This window comes from Neodiprion pinetum, chromosome 2 (assembly GCF_021155775.2).
Source record: "Neodiprion pinetum isolate iyNeoPine1 chromosome 2, iyNeoPine1.2, whole genome shotgun sequence".
Classification (NCBI taxonomy): Eukaryota; Metazoa; Arthropoda; class Insecta; order Hymenoptera; family Diprionidae; genus Neodiprion; species Neodiprion pinetum.
Window position 1 is genome coordinate 24688107 of NC_060233.1, and position 20097 is coordinate 24708203.

Genomic DNA, 20097 nt, shown 5'->3' on the forward strand with positions numbered 1-20097 from the left:
CGTGCCGTCACATCCTTATATTCCCAACCTACGCCATCTCGAAAACCTAAAACAAAATATAGGAAATCTCCCTGTAACTCTCACACTCTACAAAGATCAATTGCTGGAGGATCACACTTCTCCAATATCCAGTAACTCGGAACTGACCCAGGTGTAATTTAAGAGTACTTTGACTTATCCTCTTAAGGGGTATAGCCATACGGAAGAAGATGAAGAAAACGAACTCATACCTTACTTTAGTTGTGTTTCTAGTATGCACTCAAATCGCTCATAGCACTCAGATCTAGTACAAATCTGTTATTTATAACTAGAATTGAGCGTTTTTAACTGGATTTGAGCACTCGTAGTGATCGGAATGCATACTCCGAACGCATCTTTTATCATAACATTGCAACAGTTTTCAATTGTGCATGAAACCAAGATATTACTTGTTAAAAGTTACAGGAGTACAACCGAAAAACTAAGTAAGTCTTATTACATTTCTGCAGCTTATCTGGTTGGGTTTTTAAGGTTCCTAGAGATCCAATTAGTAAGGAAAAGCTCCTATGAATCGTTTTTGAAACGACGGGTTTGGGCAGTGCAAATTACAGTAATACTAAGTTTATCCTTTTGGTTTTTCAAAAATTTTGACCGCTTTCGAAAAATGCTCAAATCAATCTTTTGGTACGCTACAGCGATGTAATTTAGCGAGAGAAAAAAATTGCAAATGGTCTCAAGTTGATCTGATAGATAGCTCAAAAAATACAGTCAATAAACCAAGAAATATTGACATATCTTCTCAATGGTTGATCCTAATTTGCTACGAATATTATCATAATATAATATGAAAGGTAACAGGGAAATAAAATCATTTCTGCACCTTGTTTTATTCAATATATTTCTGTTTTTAGTTGTTGAAATAAGTAAAAACTCTGAAAATGGGAAAATGTTCAACAATTGATATTACATATTCATTTGGCGTGTTGTACGTTATCGTTACAATTTCATGTAAATAATAATCTTGGATATATTCACCTCAGCTTTCATCTACCCCCTTATCTAGATAATAGACATAAGCTCCTTATCTTGTAACAACATCGTTTTTGTCATTACTTCAAGATGTAAAGGATAAACTCATTTATCTCTAGCACATATTCAAGTGTAATAGGAGCATCAAATTGATAAACAATAAGTGAAATGAAATTTACACAACAACTGTGTATCATATTCTAGATACATTTGTTGTGTATAAATATACTTTACATTTGTGTAAGTTAGTCGCTATGATTGTATGTAAAAAAAAGTTGTTTGTAGATTCGTTGATTCGCATATTGATACATATGGATTGATGCATTATCAGTATTTATATTATATTCCTACATATTCCCTCTTAGCTGAGAATGAAATAGTAGGCATTTTACTCATACGAAGTATTTCATTCCTGCTATAATAATCTTACTATAATTGATTAATAATTGATAAATATGCATACAATTATAGATAATGTCAATATTGGACATTATTTTTCGTTGCTGTATGTAGCTGTATACGCCTGTTTCTAAACGAAGTGTAGCAATTGAAGTGTGCAACGCAGAGAGAGTAATGAAAAACGTTCTCAGTCACACATTCGTGACAATAGTGAAACACTTCTTTTGTCATACAACGTACAATGGAATTCATATCTAGCAATAATAATGGAAATGCGAGAATTAAGTGTAAAATTTGTCTTATAGATAAATATCTAATCAACACTACTTTCTATATTCATTTATCATTATGTAATTCAAGTCTTGGCCTTTGGTGTTTTCTGGTAAATAATTTACTATAATATACTGATAATAGACATGAGTATTTAGCCTTCCCGTTATATTTGAGCTGACTGGTATTTGAAAAATTTATCTACGAAAAATGTAAAAACTTATTCAACCATCTTACTTAATAAACTTGACATGAAAATATTATAAACTTCATAGATCATATTACAAATTACAATTCTGCAGATTGCACTGTATAATAAAAATAATAATAATAATAACAACAACAACAACATGCAGATGATGCAAAACGCCTCAATAATTGTTTTTTAAATTAATCAATAATGAAACAAATTATTTCTTCAAATCATCTTAGAATAATATAGTACATAAATATTCATGAAATAGACGCATGATAATTTTTCATCTTTACAGACAAATGAATTTTTAGTTAGTGACCGTGAACTAATTAGTGAAAAATTTCGTCGGTGATGGGCAGTGGAATCCTTTATCTTATTTGAATACAATTTCTATACAATAATCGTAGTGTGCATGTGCAGGACGTGGGACAATTTTTACGTTAGACTACCTTTTACAAGATTTACAAACAAAACTTTCAATGTTTTAGATATCTTAATATCGAACAAAATCTAATTTTGCATGATTTTGAGAAGAAAGGATATGTTACATTATATTGATGATATGTAGAACTTTAAAAGAATTATTTATAAAACGTGCAAGAGTGGATGTGACCTAAAAATTGTCCCATGCCTTGCAAACCGTAAATATTGTTTAAAAATTATATTTATTTCATAACATTTTCTGTAGACTGAAGACGGATGGGTATGTCTGGCTGAAACGTCAAATGAAATAAAGGATTCCACTGACTATTGCCAACGAAATTTTTAAATATTTACGTACAAAGTTTCAGTACCGCTTTGAAATTCTGATCAATAACACCTTGAATATTTTTAGACAAAGACAATTGATTCGCAATTGCTCTATATTGACTTCGCGTTTTACATTATTATTACTCTCTTATCTATAAATAAATATATAATTGGGTTAAACGGAGGATCGATTCAACTATAGATCTTTCTCAACTTCTGGTCGATCCATAGCTTCCTGAGCATGTTGCAGACCTGCGCAATAATGTAGGAGCAAAACACTTAGCGCTTGGACTCTCGAATCGCTTTGGGCAATCAATTTTGCACTGTCCGCTTCTCCGCTATGAGATAATTTCAGCCTAGAGGTAGTCTCAATGTCGAGCGCTGTCTTCAACTTGCCCATCTGTGTGGTATAAAGACCAAGAACAATGACTTATGAACTGTAAAAGTAGTTAATCATCATGAACAGCTTGTGCACATATGTATCATAAACAACTACCATGGAATTGATTTTCTCAACTCGTTCTTCAGGCTCCAGGTATGCATACAGACATTTCCCCGTGTCTTTCGCTCGCGACATCAAGCCGTCATCCAAGTCTCCACTCAAAAGTGGCCCTACTATCGATGGGTCCGCTCCTTCCAATAAATTGGTGCTTATACCCAGTCCACCAACAATAGAACTCTGCATATTTGTGTGAATTAGGTCAAGTTACAGAAATGATATAAGCTGGAGTAGTGGGTGATGATTAATTGATAATCGTCAAGCAACAGTAAAGAAAATATATTACTACAAGATTTATTACTACCACCATTAGTTCTGTGAATTTTTGCCATAAATGTTCACTGAAAAAGGAGACAAATCAACAACAGTAATATGCACAGAACAGTTTCAAGTTCACTTCCAAGATGACTTAAAACATTTTATTAGATTAATTTTCTAAAAGCAAAGCAGATTGAGGTGAAGCATTAAGGTTCTATGGTGTGAGTAAAAGTTTGCTTATTTTACATAATATAATAATTACTTGCAACACATCACAGGGTATAATAATAACATTATTATAAGAAGATTCTTAAAAGTTTCTGAAGAACGTTTAAAAACTAAATTTCATTCATTATTGTTTTGAATGGCAAGTTTAACTGAGTTGATAAGTGGTTCTGGCCTTAAGAAAAAACCTAAGTTCCGATCTACCTTGCGAGAAGAACATGGGCTGGGTGGGAGGCTTCTGGAGGCAAGTCCGCTGCCAGAACTTGGTGGTGCCAGGCAAGTCGCACTTCCAGCTCTCTTTAGACCGAAGAGCGTATTCGCTATACTGGCCTTCACGGCCAACATCCCCGCGCCCTGATTTTTTTATTACCGCATTCAACTTTTCAACTGTATTTTAACGATTCTACATGCTAGCTGCTACCAGGTATAACTCATAAAATTGAATTTTAGCACTTTACAAGATGTATATCAGTATTCATCTGTACGTACACAGTAGGGTGGTTCTTAAGAAGGTAATTTTGGAATTTCGATTCGTTCAGCCCTCAAATTAGCTTCAAATAATTGAAAAATAAGTCCCTCATTTTTAAAATTTTTTATCTCAACTCTAAGACGTATCCCCAGAGGGTTTCTGTCCCCATTTAACCCTTTTCAAGGGAATAGTAAATCTACCAAACGGATTTAGACGAAATTTGATGCAGGGGGTTTCTTCATTCGCTGATTACGAATCTGGATTCAAAATTTTCTAATTCAAAATAGCGGATTCAATATGGCGATGCCAAGTGACTTCAGAATTTTGTAACGTCAAGTTCAGATTCGTAATCAGTGACCTCGAAAACCCCAGAGCACCGAATTTTATCGAAATCGAATAACTTTTTGGATTTTGGTCCGCCATATTGGATCAGCCATTTTTATTTCGAAATTCGAATCCAGATTCGTAATCAGCGATCCAAGAAACCCCTCTATATCAAATTTCATCACAACCCGTTAGGTAAATTTACCGTTCCCTTGTAAAGGTTAAATGGGGAAATCAACCTTCTGGCGGCACCGGTTAGAGTTGAGATAAAAATCTGAAAAATCAGGGAATTATTTTTTAATTATTTGGAGCCGATTTGGGAGGTGAGACAGTCGAAATTCAAAAATGATAATTTTAAGGACCATTCTAGTACACAGCATCTTTGGATGTGAATTGTTAAATGTTAATTGAGTTAATCGGTGCATATATACAACTTAGGATGTTTTCTTTGGAAGCTAAATTTCTTTATCACTTCCGCCTCAAAAACTTGTACACAACTGGAAAAAAAAATTCTTGCTCAAGTATATCTTCTAAATCAAATTTTAAAGGGTTGCTCTTAGAATTTACAGTTTGCTTATTTAAATAACATGGCCAAAATGTAATTTATTTTTTTAATCGTTACCACTCAGCTAATTCAATGATTAAATTCTTTAAAAAATCCTAATTTTTGTTTAAAGTCAAAAGTTTAGCCACTAAAGACATTTATACATGAATTTGTTCACAAATTAAACTTTCAAAGCTTATAAGTTTTCGCTTTACGGACAATTGCGAAAAATTGAATTTGTAGGAAATGCATTCAGGATCACCTACGTATCATAAAGTGCAACTGAATGGTAAAAATCTTGTTTTAAAATGACGCCTTCTCTGTATTATATAAATAAAAAAACAGAGCAACCTTTCAAAACTTGGATTAAGAGATATTCTTCTACGTGAATTCTTTTTTTTTTACTGCTCACAAGTTTTTCAGGTGGAAGTGAAGAACAGGATGATGCTTCTAAACAGTATGCCCCTAATTACATAAATAACACAAACTTCATTACCAATCACAATGCAAATATGGCACCTTTAAATACTGTTGCATAGAATCACAGCTCGTATTTTTGAATTATATCAATTTACCTTATCGTTTTGGAGATATATTATACCATTTAACATTGACTTGCTGTTCTATTATTGAAATCCTATGCTAAACGCGAGTACATAATTATTACAGGACTTTGAAAGTGGCTCAACCAAAGTAAATGGTGCGTTGTTCCAAAATCATAAGCAAAGGAGAGAAAGATAAAATTATGTACCACAAGGAGCCAACATTGTTTTGCGATTAGAAACTAAATATACATTATATTTTGTCAAGTTACGAATGATTATTGTGGTGGATATTGGAGTTGGCTTTAAATAATCGATATTCTCTGGATATTTTTTAATCTATTGTTTAAAGCGAAAAACTTTGTTACGAACTCTGAAGAAATTAGTTGCAGGGGCAAGGTGTGAGCCTACAATAAACCTTCACCTTCAGTGAATAGAGACAATTATTATTATTATTTTTATTGATTATAAAATAATATTAAAACCCACAAAAAATTTTACCGTTCAGAATCATTAAACTTGAATTTTAGATGTTATATCAATATCAGTATAACATCGAATAAATTAATAGCTTGATAAATAAAATTTAATATTCGATTATTGGAAAATGACTAGATAATTATTGATTCAGTCGCATTTTTACTACAATTATAAGTATAAAAATCATGTAAGAATAGATTTTTGTTACATATCTAATACCTGAACTTGGTCCTCACACACAGTGAATGATATTTCAGGTCCGCCATCTCCCACAACAATATTAGACTCGTTTTCATCCGCTTCGAAAGCCAAAGTTGTAAGACTATCAGCTCCACATCCTCCAGAAGTCTGGCACCTTGTTTCACATTTTTTGTGGCAAACTAATCCACAATCCCGACATTGAACAGCGTCTTTAAGCCAGATCTGAAAAAAAATTCCGGAAAATATGATTTTCAGACTATTTTCCCTGCAGAAAGAACTGCTACCTTTTTAGAGCAAAAGTCGCAGTGTGTCGCTCTATGGAAATGTGTTCTTATGAAATCGTGTAATTTTTTGTCTCCACTTTCGACGTTTATCATTTGCGGCGTTCTAGCAATCTCAGGATTTTCCTTTCTGGCTGTCTCGCCGGCGTTCAGTTGATTCTGAACTTGGCTGATATTCCATGTGAAAGACAGTAAGACGTCACCATAGCAGAGTGTCGGATCAAATCCAGAATAACCTTGCAATTTCAGGTTTGATGTCATCGTAGAACCTATTTGTAAAGTGTTAATTTCAATTAGTAACTCAAAATCTAATTGTATGAAATAAATCGCAGATGAGCTCGTTCAGTATTATCAAATATCTGTGCGGTAGAATATATACTACGATTCTTATAATGCTTTTTTGTGTGTTAGTAATACTTGTCGATCATATTAAGCTAGGTGAGTAAATTGTAGCGTGCGATGTTTGCAATCTTGTGCATGGGATGTTCATATTGGCCAACAATTTGGTTGTAAGAGTAAATTGCTAACTCTCTTTCGGTATGTAATTTTTGTTAGGAAGTACATGCATCTCCATAGCTACCTTCTACCTCAAGATGTATGTTCATGAGAATACCACCAAGTAACATGCAGTTCAAGAGGTAAGAAGTACACCTCAAAAGATGTAAAGAGTATAATAATCATAGAACGTGTGTGCATGTATTCTTGAAACTGCTTACTTATCTTTTGAAGTATACATATACAAACAGGTTGATATAATGCTCAAAGTGATAGAAGAACAGTGAAAATTCTCTTGGAATTAAAACACAAGAGAATTGAGAACATTTGAAATGGTATTAAAATTAAAAGTTAGATATTTTTAACTTCTCGCATCACTGTTTTCAAAAGAAAAAAGAAAGTTAGCGTAATCACACCGAAAATGAAAAGTGGAGTTTCTACTAGATCTCGACGTTTTAAGATCTAGAGAATTGTCTCCGACCATTTTCGCCTGGACGTCTGAATGTATGTATGTGATCAAGCTTTTTGTCTGACAATATTTCGAAAGCGGATTACTAAATTTCAATGATTTTGGTATCAATCAATGTGGCATTTCTCAACTTGAGAACTGATTAGATTTTGGCTTTGATCAGTTCAGTACTTTTCAGCTATTTAAGTAACAAGATTCCAAAAGATCAAATGGAAATGATGATATCTTTGAGGATGGCTGGATGGATTTAAATGAAAATTGGTACTGCGAGGTTTTTTGGGTCGCTACTCACGTATCTAAGGTCAAATTTGCAAGATTTAAATTTGTCGTATTCGATAAACTGAAAAAAACGTGGCTGATCACGAATCTCAAGTCGGATTGGGAAATCCAAAATGTCGATCCAATATGATGAAAAAAGATCTAAAAATATTCCGATTTTGGTAGAAATTCATACGCGGAGGTTTTTTTGGTCACCGATAACGAATCCAAGCTCAGACTCCCCAAATTTGTAATGGTAGGTTCATTATGGTGATTCAAAATAAAAAAAATCATCAATTTCATGTAATATGGTATCCGCTAAATTGAAATTGGATATTATTCCTTTTGTTCCTCTATGAACTTGGAACCGGCAGTATGAGAACGGAAAGTTAGAGGGCTGGTTCGTGGCCAATTTAAAGCCACTTGTTTCTAAAGGCTTGGTGTTGCGCAATGGAGGATTTCATTATCCTAATTTCTTACAGTAGAAAACTGGTATTCTGAAGTCACATTAAGCAAAGTTTCAAAATTATTGCGACATCATTTACTTTAGTTATAGCCAGTAGAAACGATAGTGATTAGCGTGCGATAAAGATGACATCAAAATTTGTCCCAATTTGCTGCTAATGTTGAATCATTAGCCCATTTTGGCACAAAATAATGATGTTTGAAATATTGGATTTCCAGATACTCATACCGTTCTTGTGTCAGCAAAATTTGCATGATTTTGATAAGAAAGAATATTTTATCCACGCAGAAACATATTTAGAACAGATGATACTTCAGAATATAATTGGATTTCCTCAAAATTACATTACTATAGAAAGTGTATGATAAATTTAAAAAAGTTATGCTGAACAATGTTGTATCAGGCCTACAAAACCGTTTCTACTTCTTTCTGATAAGGTTAGTAAATCAAATATTTTATTGTAATTTATTATGTGAATAACTCGAGAACTACTAGACTGATTCCAAAATCTAATCAGTTCCGAGTTGAGCAGAGCCGTGTCGATTGAGGCGATAATCATAAAAATCCATGGGTCAATTCTCGAGATATCAGGATTTAAAATTTTTGGTAACTTTTGTTACACGCAACACTCGAAAATTTCTGGACCGAATGAATCTGACATCTAATCAGTTTTGAGATGAAAAGAGCCGCGTCAATTCAGACCATATTAAAAATTTAACCATAGGCACACAGCCAGTGTTTGCATGAAAATGGTTGGATCGATTCTTTCGATTTCAAAACATCAAGACCAGTCAAGTTCTGGTGAAAAGCTAATCTAGTGAGTTGAAAAAATGTTCTGTCAAGATACGCCAGTTGCTGTAAAAAATCGTTTCTCGAGCATTGTCTGTCAAACACATGAATTTTGAAAGACTAGTATATACGATCATTAAATTCTAGTATTAAAATGCTGTATGACAAACCAGTATCCGGTGGAAGTAGAGCGTAACATTTGAGATAGTGACCAATCGTAGACATGGAGCACTGTGCCAGTATCAATTTAATGGGAGCATTGATGTACCCCAAGAGAAGTGGAGGATTATCTCCGCCTTTTACTCTAGCCCAAACTCCCAGGTTCAAATACTGAAGGTCAGAATCAATTTGAAAGTTATGCGTTTCCTCAAATGATATTAGCGACGCAACGCTTTTCTCCTTTGTCGTGTAATACAAATCAGTCATGCTTTGGACACTGCCATCGTCAGTCGAGTAAATTTGGCTGATATTTGTGATCAAAGATTGATTGGAAATGGTGGAAATTGTAGAAATTCTGCGAGATGGTGATTCGGGACATGAGGGGGTCTGTGGTATATCTTCGCAGCTTTGTGTCGCACTTTCTTTCCTCTTAGACAGTTTACTGGCTTCCCCAAAGTCCAGCACCTCAAAGTCAGTTTCTTTTAATTCAGAGAACTTGATCGGGGTATCAAATTTCGTGGTTTTCATATCTGAGGTGCTTTTCTCGCTAGCTATTAATTCGCTTTTCGATACCTCATTCTTGGCAACCTTCTTCTCAACACCAACCTTATCCAACACAATTTTCTCAAGTTCTGATTTCACGGAACCTTGTCTTTCCATCTCTGATTTAGCATATTTTCTCTCTACTCTAATAATGAACCTTCGTTGCGCAGCACCTTTGACGAGTTTCGCAACCTGATTCATGTTCAAGACCTTTTTACCATCCACAGCGATCAATATGTCGCCTCGCCGCATTTCACCAATTGCTGCTGGACTGCCCGAGACGATAGTTTCTACTATAACGCAGTTGATTCCAATTTCGGGTATGATATCCTGCCTGAATACAACGCCGAGTTGCTGCTGCGGAGTTTTACTGATTATCAAATCTAAGATCATGTATGCTACTCCGCTGTACTGTGTCAAGCAAACCCAGGGCATCACGTCAACACTCATTGTGCAGTAAATTTCAATTCGATCAATTTCATCGGTGTTAAATGAATTGGGATTCATGTTTAATCGACTCACTTCCAGAAGAGTGACTTCCAGGTTTCCTGGACTAGACTTTCGGTTGGAATCCTGGGGAAAGAATGGTGCAAGTCGTATTAAGGATGACCAAACCATACTGCGTTAATCAAAAGTCAGAGAGAAATAAAAACCTTTTAAAAAACTTTCAGCAGCGTTACTTGTTAACGGTAATATCAACTGCTGTTATTAACAACGAATTAACAATTGAAGTGTGAATGAAAAAGGATATATACGTCCATTTTTGAGCCCTTTCTTACAGACACACTAAGTTTTCTTTCCTTTTCCTAATTTTTTACTTGGATGGTGCAGCCCATTCACGCATAATTTCTTTTTTTAAAGAAAAATAGCTGTTTGCAATAGAAAAGGTTTAAAATATGGGATACTTACCTCAATCAAATCAACATCCTCGTCATTGAGCCTACGAAAAAAAGGCTTATACCGCATCTTGTATCTGGGAAGGGTGTGTTTCTTACGAATTGCTCTCCGTATCTGGCCGGTGATCAGCGATATAATTTGTGGTTGTAACTGACGTCCCTGAAAGTGCGACTGTACGTGAAATTCCAGAATTGGTTCAGAGTAGAAGCTGAGAGACCAATGAGTGTAAGGGACACGCGTAAACTGCAGTCGAGCTCTCCCTGTTACTCGTTTCACTGAAATTGTAGGACATTCCATATTTTTTGAATGAAATAAAAATTGTAAGGAATACACAATTGTAACGAAAATTGGATATTTCATGGCAGAGACATTCCAGCTGTAAACACCTGACCCAAATTCTCACCATTTCAAAACCGATTCAAACTTTATGCAACATTTTTGTTAGATGCCAAGAGCATGTTTGACTTTTTACCGATTTTTATTTGCATACGTTTAGACATGAGCATCGGATAATGCACGAGTTCTAACATAGTATACATACAAACAAAAAGTTAGATACAAAACAGGTTATTTTTAAGCAAATGAAAATGAATGAAAGCGAATGAAAAACAGATTAAAACCAACTCTCGTACCATAATGAAACTTACACATATATCTTTATAGCACAGGAGTATTCTCTGAGACTTTTGGTGAATTAAAGACGGTTTGCGGGAAATCTAAAAAACGGAGGCCCTATGATTTTTTTCAACTTTCGGGAGCCACCATATTTTCTTTTGTATAATAATCTTTGATACTCAGCTAATACTGTAACTGTGTAATAAGGTGGTCCTTAAAAAGGTCATTTTATAATTTCGACCGGTTCCAAACAATTGAAATATAATTCCCTCATTTTTTCAGTTTTTTTATCTCAACTCTAATCCATGCCTGCAAGAGGTTGAATTTTCCCATTTAACTTTTTCATAGGCACATTCAATCTACCGAAGGTATTTCGATAAAATTTGGCCAAAGGGGGTTTCTTGGGTCACTGCAATGATTACGAATCTGAACTCGAAATTTGATAATTCAAAATGACGAATCCAACACGGCGGACCAAAATCCAAAAATAATCCAATTTCGATAAATCTTGGTATTCGGGGGTTTTCAAGGCAGCTGATTACAAATCTGAACTCGACATTTAAAAATTTAAAATGGTGGACCGAATATGACAAAATCAAGTAAGTTTTGGGATGTTTGTCCACCATATTGGATCCGCTATTTTAGATTTCAAAATTTCGAGTCCAGATTCGTAATCAGCAACCCAAGAAACCCCAGAGTACTGAAGTTTTAGCGAAGTGTAATTAATTTTAGGATTTTGCCACGCCATATTGGATCCGCCGTTATAAATTGTCAAATCTTTGAGTTCAGGTTTATAATCAGCGATTCAAAAAACCACCCTGTACCAAATTTCAACGGTAGAAAATCTGGTCGGTAGATTCAATGTGCCCCTGAAAGAGTTAAATGGGGAAGTTCACCCTCTTGTGTGCACGAGTTAGAGGCGAGACAAACATCTGAAAAAATTAGGGAATTATTTTTCAATTCTTTAAAAACCTTTTTAAGAACCACCCTACTGTATAGTGCTTAATTTTTTTTTTTTGTATCAAGTATAGTTTTAAAGTTATTACATTCAGCACTCTGCCGTTGTTGATTTCTGTATATATTTTGTCGGCTGCTAACATCTAAACGTTTTTAAACAAAAATCTACGAAGAATCATACATACTCTTACCAACTAACTAATATATTTCACAAAGGTTGAACCGGTTTTACGTAGGTCAGGGTTTTGGTCAGGTTGATTACACGTGTAATACCCCATGATTGTATAATTTCTATATTCACACCTTGCACAGACAAATAAGCTGTCTTTCCCAGCACCATTTTAGCATCAATCGACAATTGAAAATTCCCACAATAATGAAGGTCCAAAGCCAAGTCTAAGGTCTCTAATAATCCTGTATCTGCGTCAATTTTTGCGTCTGCCACCTCCAACCCTTTTATTGTTGGGAATTGATTGCCGAGGTGAAGATCTCGCAACTGAAAATTCAACAAAAATAATTAATATGCATGAGCAGCATTTTTAAATTTCTAAGTAAATATTTGTTATTGTTTGTACTTTTATGACTCGGAAATAATAACGATGGATGTCTATAAATTACTATTTTTCATGAGGCTGAAGTTAGTAACGTTATTCTAATTCTTATAATAAGGTAAAAGTCATTCATATTTTCAACATTCAACTACTTTAAAGTCACTAAAACATTTCAGAATAGTAATTTTTTTCTCCAAAGTTTCGTTAAGCTAACATTACTAACTTCTGCCTCATGTTTTAATCCTGGAAAGCTTGCCAAAATCGATGTAGGGCAGAGCAATGTTGCTATGGGATCAAAAATTTCTCAACTTATAGGGTTCAAGTGTTAGAACTTGTGCATAGTTCATTGAGTATATCGGTTACGTTGAGTACAAAAAATTCGGAAAATATGTGGTAGGATAGATGTACTACTTGTGGCCACCTTAATATCATATGTGCCCATCAATCGTACCATTTGTTCATTCAATCTGTTAAAATCAAGCAATACATATCGAATCCTATTCACGTTACATCTAGCGTTGGTGCTCAATTTGGTCCACCATTTTTTGCTACTTTTATTAATATCATTCATTTAGTAATTAAATTTGTTCGATTCTTATTTTCTGCTGACGATACTAAAACGTTTAAGGAAATATTGAATGTTGACGATAAAGTATTATTTCAAAAAGATTTATGTGCTATTTGTAGTTGGTATATCGAAACAAATTTTTTTATATTACGTTCAGTAGTTGTGGTAGTCGCGTTCTACAATATGAGTTTAGTGCATACAAATTGGGTAATTCTTTCCATAACCCTTGCATGCGCACATGGTTTTCCTTCCATGCAGTTCACTTGAAATTTTGCATATATGTGCTTTTGAAGTCGTTGATTACGAATCTGAACTTGAAATTCGAAAATTAAAAATGGCGAATCGAATATGGCGAACAAATAAAAAAACAAGAAAGATTTTCAAAAAATTTTGTTAATTTTTTAGTGTGTTAAGTCAGAATGCAAATTGGCATTCGGATTTTCATGGTAGATTGGCAAAAAATGCTTTGTTTTATGGAAAAGTACAATCTTGGACCATTTGTTTACATGTGCTATTTTTCCAATAAATAAATTTCTAATTTTTTTCAGACTTAGAAATATTTCAAGAACCATGTGGAATCAAAGAACTCGGTAGTCATTACCAAAAAAATAGTTGACTAAATACAAAGCTGAAAAAAAAAGCTAGGACTCTAATCATCCTAACGTGAATTAAAGGGTTGAATAAGTTTCTAAAGCAAAAGATCATGGTTTCTATTTTGACTGCAATTTAAATTTTAACAAAGATGATGATTATGTTTTGAGAGCTACAAAAGAAATTAGCTTTATTAAACGTTTTTCTAAAGTTTCTGATGATGTAAAAACTTTCAGAACACTTTATTATTCATCATTTCTGTATCCAATTTTAACGTACTGTTCGATTATTTGGACACCTCATACATATACAAACATCTACAAACTTGAAAAATTATATTACTTATTTTTGCGTTTTGTAGCTTTTAAGTCCGGCAATCCAATGCATTTTAGTGATTACGATTACTGAAATATGTCTTCAATTCTTCTAATACCGTCAGTTTGTTCAGCAATGTACAGAATTGATCTAATTTTTGCTTATTGAATTCTTAATAATGTGATTGACCACCCGAGTTGCTATCTAGGTTTCTTTTTTTTGCAACAAGCAGAACTTTACGACACAACAATGACTATTTCTACATAAATTTGAACATCAAATCATACTCTGTAATTGACCGTCTATCATGATTATGTAACGAGAATGAAAATTGATTTGATCCGTACAACACTAGTTTTTATACTATAAGAAACCTCTCTAGATCTTTATTTAAGTATGAATAACTCTTTTCTAAATTACACTACAACACTGTATTATATCTTTTTCTATGTACAAGGGTGGGATATACCCTTTTACATAGTTAATCTCTAATAAATAAATAAATAAATTTCTGACCATAACCATTCGGTGTAAAATAAATACCTAGCCATAAATGGCACAAAAGTGTTTGGTTGGCTTTGAGCATTGTGAAATTTGATTCTTAAACAATTGAATATTCAAAAGCTGCGCTGATATTTACTGCAGAGGATATTCTTGTAATTGGATCAATAACTGAATAGATTTCTAGTACCAGGAACAATTGAATCGTTTCCCTGGTGTAAATTTCTACTACTACGAATATTTACAGAAATTGGGCTATATTAAACTGTATTATTTCATACAAAATAATAAATATGGGGCATTCCATGACATCTTGATCAAGATTTTACATCGATGTCTCAGATTGGCTGTATAATTTTTTCTCTAAAAGTTCATGACAAAAAACGCAATCGCAATTTTTTTCAGAATTTTTTGACCCAGCGTATCTAAAGTATGATTTAAAAATTGAATAAGCCCCCACTTTCTGAAATTTTAAAAAATTTAGAAAAATTTTATACGATATAACAAAATTTTTGACACCTAGTAGAAGATGGAGATTTCATAACTTCAAAAGATAAATAAGAGAAATGGAAAAAAAATTATTATTACTGGATTGCATTTTTACCGTAAGAATGAACACAAAAGTTCATTATAATACCTCTCTGAATACATATTTTTTAGCCCACCATACTATAATGAGCTTTTATGTTCATTCTTATGTAAAATATGCAATCCAATAATAATAATTTTATTTTATTTTTTCATTTTTCTTATTTATCTTTCAAAGTTATGAAATGGCCATCTTGTGGTGGGTGTCAAAATTTTTGTGACATATTATACGATTATTCTGAATTTCTTCAGGTTTTAGAAAGTGGGTTTTTTTTAAAGTGTTTAAATCATACTTCAGATACGCTGAGTCGAAAAATTCTGAAAAAAATTGCGATTGCGATTTTTGTCATGAACTTTCATAGAAAAAATTATAAAGCCAATCTGAGACATCGATGTAGAATCTTAATCGAGGTATCATGGAATGCTCTATATACGTAGTTTTTCATCAAGAATGGTTAATTTTTTTGAAAACTGTAGTGGCTTGAAGATTTCTCACTGAAAAAATGCTAATTTTCACGAAAATATACAAGTTTTAATAAGAAACTAGGCATATTTACAATTTTTTATGAAAACAATGTTTCGTAGAAAATTGTACGAAGTGTCTCAATTTCTATACCCTAATTGAGTGAAATGACCAGTATCTTCTGAGAAAATTCTCCAAATACAGACAGCTTTACAAAAATAATTAAAAACTAGTTTCCAATATTTCTTTTCTCAACAGTAAACTCTCATGCAGTGTGATGACAAAATACAAGTCTCTTTTTTCTGACATAGAAAAGTGTGAAAAATATGTGTTAAAGTCAACTCCTTCTATTGCGCTACTTGTCCTCAATAGCCAAAGTTGTTGAATGAAAACAATTGAAGATCAAAGCGAGCATCATGTTCCAGTTAATTATATGACTCACTTGAACGCTGTCGAACAGTTTGCCAGTAGTCGACCTGGTAAGCAGTACTTTGAACTCGTTGTTAAGCTTCCTGTAGAGCCAAGAACGAACCCGTTCTGCGCTTCTGAGCTCGTTGAACAGGAATTGCAGCGTCAAATTGATAGCCAAGTTCTCGTTGCCCTGGGAGACACTTTGCCTAGGAGTAAAGCTGCTGTTGTGAAAGTTTGATTTCTCGTTTTCAACCTCGTTCAGAAGTTCGTCAGGCAAAACTGCACGTCCATGAGGCGCCGGTTTTTCGGGAGGATCGGCAAGCGGCGCCGCTTCCAAGTATTTTATGAATATGTACCATTGTAGAGCCAACGTCGATATTACGCCGCATATAAATGACAATATTAAGAGTGTTACAATGCTCCAGAAGTCCATTGTTTTATAATGAATTGATTGAATTTAATTTATCAAACATAATCGACGTAGAGAGAGAAGTAATTTCTTCTTTTTCTAAGCGGAGATGCGTAGGTACGCAATATTTATAGTGATGCGATCATACTTTGGTGTATTTTCACCTTCAATTAATGAACATTATTTCATTTGGTTGGTAGGAGGTGTTGGAACAAACTTAAGAATTGATTTACCCCAACCTGATTCATAATTGATATTTCATTACTTCAACAACTAGTGTGTGGTGGTGTAAAGCTAATAAATAGTGTCAGACTTTCACTCTGAATCACGCATTTCTAATTTAACTACATGTAATTGTCTACTAGGTTCAATGGTGTGAACATTTTTTATGTGGAACAATTAGTTTTATCAAGTGACAAAAAACAGTCGCCACATGCCGTTTTATGTGAGAATTAAATTTTGACATTTCTGTATCGATTCCAGCGGCTTCCTCCACATTGACACTTCTCTCTCAGCTGACGCGTGACAGCTGAACGAAGCCTTTATGGAATCGTACCACACAACGAAGGGGGGGGGGGGGGCTAAACACTACGCGACATGCAACGTTTCTACCCTTACCGGCCGAGCCACTTATTAATTCAATTTTAACTGATTCTTGCAGTAGGATTGATAATTTTGATGGTTGATATACAATTTTCACGGTCACGTTTTCACTCGTTCGTTCAATTGCATAACATGATACATTGTTGCCCTATTTTTATGCAATTATTACGACAGGGTCTTGAAGCATTGTGTATTCGACTCGGTGTATACATACCTACATGCTCGAGGGACAGGGTACAGAAAACTACGATTTGCTAATAAAATCATTGTCAATGCATAGTTTATTTTTATGGCGCACATGTTGCATGATCATTTGTATTTTTGGTGCCTACCGATAATCGTGTTGAAAAATATCATTTTACTCCTTATCACTTTCAAGAATCCTGAAAAAGTCCCGGAGCTATGGATATCAATGCCCAAATTACGATAAAAAAATAACTCGGCCGGTATGGAAGAACAGTGCGAAGAAAAATTGCAATAGATAACAGATAACTCTTATTTATAAACAATGAGTATTTGTTGTCTAATAATGTTTGTTAAAATGGTCAAAAAGAAGATGACGGAGAAATTAAACAGGGGAATGAGTTGTGTCATGCACAATTGTGTCGTATGACCATACAGCTTTAGCTCATGGAGACTACACAAGGAGCACGAAGTCCATGTAAACAAGAAGCTTCCTGAAATAAGATGATACTGGTGATCCGTATGCACCGAAGACAGTACAGGGAGTATAAGGCAGTAGAGAGTACTTTCTATGAATCACATTGTAAGATCATCGATTAGTCGATCTTGAGTATCCTTGCAACCATGGCACGGAATAGTAGTCCTACTATTCCGTCGTTGACTGAAGAATATGTATAAACATGGATAGCCCTGGGTAAATTTTTGTGACCATTTTTCGTCGGGCAAGTGGGCCCAGGTGGGCCTGGGAGCCTAGGAGGGTTCTGGTCTATCGACTCTATCTAACGGGTTCGCACCGACATTTGTAGCAGCCAAAACAGTGTCGGTATAGAAGCTTGAGATTGAGTCGGTACAAAGTGAGTACGTAAGACTACTTTTCGACTGCGACTTAAAAATGTCGATCAGCTCGATCATCCCCGTGAGAAGACGCCTAACCGCGTCCACAGTCAACCACCGCATCAACCTCCGAACACCTCCAACCACCTCCGACCACCTCCGACCACCTCCGACCACCTTCGTCCTCTTCGTACCCCTGCTCCTCTATGTATTCTATAACATTAATATTCATAATTATTCCTACAACTTTTCATTTGCTCTCTCAATCTTGAATTTTCGTAGGCACAGAAGCGAAACGCTGTTTTAGCTAGTCGCATGTAAAGTATCTACGTTGGGTAGAAAAGCGGAATTGTTTTTCGAAAAGTGTTGTCATGGAAAAAAATTCAGAGTAACTGTAATACATCACGAATGCGTTAATTTTGATCAAGATGAAATGGATGCTCCGTATATGAGACAGTATTTAACGCAGTGTCCTGATTTAAAGACCTAAAAAGGTGATTGTCGGCGATTTTTTTTTTTTGATAGGGAGGGATAGAACGAAGCTTCTTAAAACTTCGAATGTATTTTAACACACATTCGAGAGGTACGAGCAAGAATTTTTACTATCCAACTGTCGCAGTACGGCAGCGTTATTCACTGACCCGTTAACTGAAGAATATATCTCTAGTCAACGATTGACCATCGGAGGGCCTAGCCGTTTATGAGTCTGGAATCGGCAGAAAAGATAAGGTACGTATTTCTTGTCTGAAATGTACAAACTAAAATCATCATACATCATACATGATACATAATATTAAAGTTCGCCACCAAAGTTTGGATGTTCGGATCTTCGGATGTTCAGAAAGTGACGTCACCCAAAATTTTTTTCTTCCGACGTCATCGATCTATATAGACGAAAATCAGCTAGCCGAATTCCACAGTCTGGAAACAATTGCGCAGTAGAGCGGACGTGTGAGAATTGCGCTCCGCAGATTTTGAGTACCCGGTTCTCTACCTCCGTAGTTTCTGCACTCCGGGTCCGCTACCTGGTGAAACTAGACTTCCGGGACAAGCGCTCCGTAGTTTCTGCGCTTCAGGTCCGCTACCTGGTGAAACTCGACTTCCGGGACAAGAGCTCCGTAGTTTCTGCGCTTCAGGTCCGCTACCTAGAGAAACTCAACTGCCAAAACAAGCGCTCCATAGTTCTGGCTGTTCAGGTCCTTGACCTGATGACTTTTGACTTTCCGGACTAATTTCCAAGCTTACAAGTTTGATTATTGAAAACGTCATGTTTTGTACTATCAAAACAATATGCATGCTATATATAAAATTTGGAATCGGAAAAAAAACCGAACGACCAGGATCAACAAATTGCAATTGGTGAGTGGTTGGCATAGTATACATAGGAATACATGACAATAACGTTGTTCAGTTACAGCTAAAACTGCTGTGTTTCGTGTTTCAAATCTGTTAGCACTTAACTGATTGTTGTGTGGTATTTTTTGACGAAATTTATTGTCTAAAAATTATACTTACATGCATGTGTAAACGTGATTTGTAGTATCATATAGAAAGAATCTTACAGGCAGATTCGGCTTGCGTTACATGCACAAAGACAGTGTTCACTCTGTATACTGCGAAGCAAATACCTTTTTTCGGGTTTACTCAAATATTTAGCTATATAATTATTGATTGCTTTCAGTTTTCAACCATTTCTATGCGATAATACTACAAAATAAATCATTATAACCAACCATTTTCATGTAAACCAATAACAAAATGCTATGTTACTATTTGTGCACGGTGAGTATAACATCTTGATTCTTTCATATCGTCTCATAGACGGCTGGGTCCGTTCTAAATAGCTTGATATAATAGTGTACTGAGATCCACTCGTAAACAAACCACATACTTATGTTTCAAATTGTGCTTCTTGCAACGAAATCTGCAACTTCGGTGATTATAACATTTTTATAATATTAAATGGCAATTGTAATTATATTTTAT

At 34.7% G+C, this 20097-nt stretch overlaps 1 protein-coding gene across 2 annotated transcripts; it reads right to left on the reverse strand.

Annotated features, from left to right (window-relative positions):
* Positions 1-860: 860 nt before the first annotated feature.
* Positions 861-17050, reverse strand: Pdzd8 (PDZ domain containing 8). 2 transcript variants are annotated; one of them, XM_046609584.2, is made up of 9 exons: positions 16114-17050; positions 12398-12590; positions 10535-10797; positions 9094-10198; positions 6450-6715; positions 6184-6387; positions 3810-3959; positions 3120-3302; positions 861-3023 (listed from the first exon to the last, which is right to left on the reverse strand). In XM_046609584.2, the coding sequence occupies exons 1-9, from the start codon at positions 16513-16515 to the stop codon at positions 2820-2822; spliced, it is 2970 nt and encodes a 989-aa protein (XP_046465540.1). In that variant the 5' UTR covers positions 16516-17050; the 3' UTR covers positions 861-2819. The 2 variants fall into 2 exon arrangements, with proteins under 2 accessions (XP_046465540.1, XP_046465541.1); XM_046609585.2 differs by lacking the exon at positions 3810-3959.
* Positions 17051-20097: the final 3047 nt, after the last annotated feature.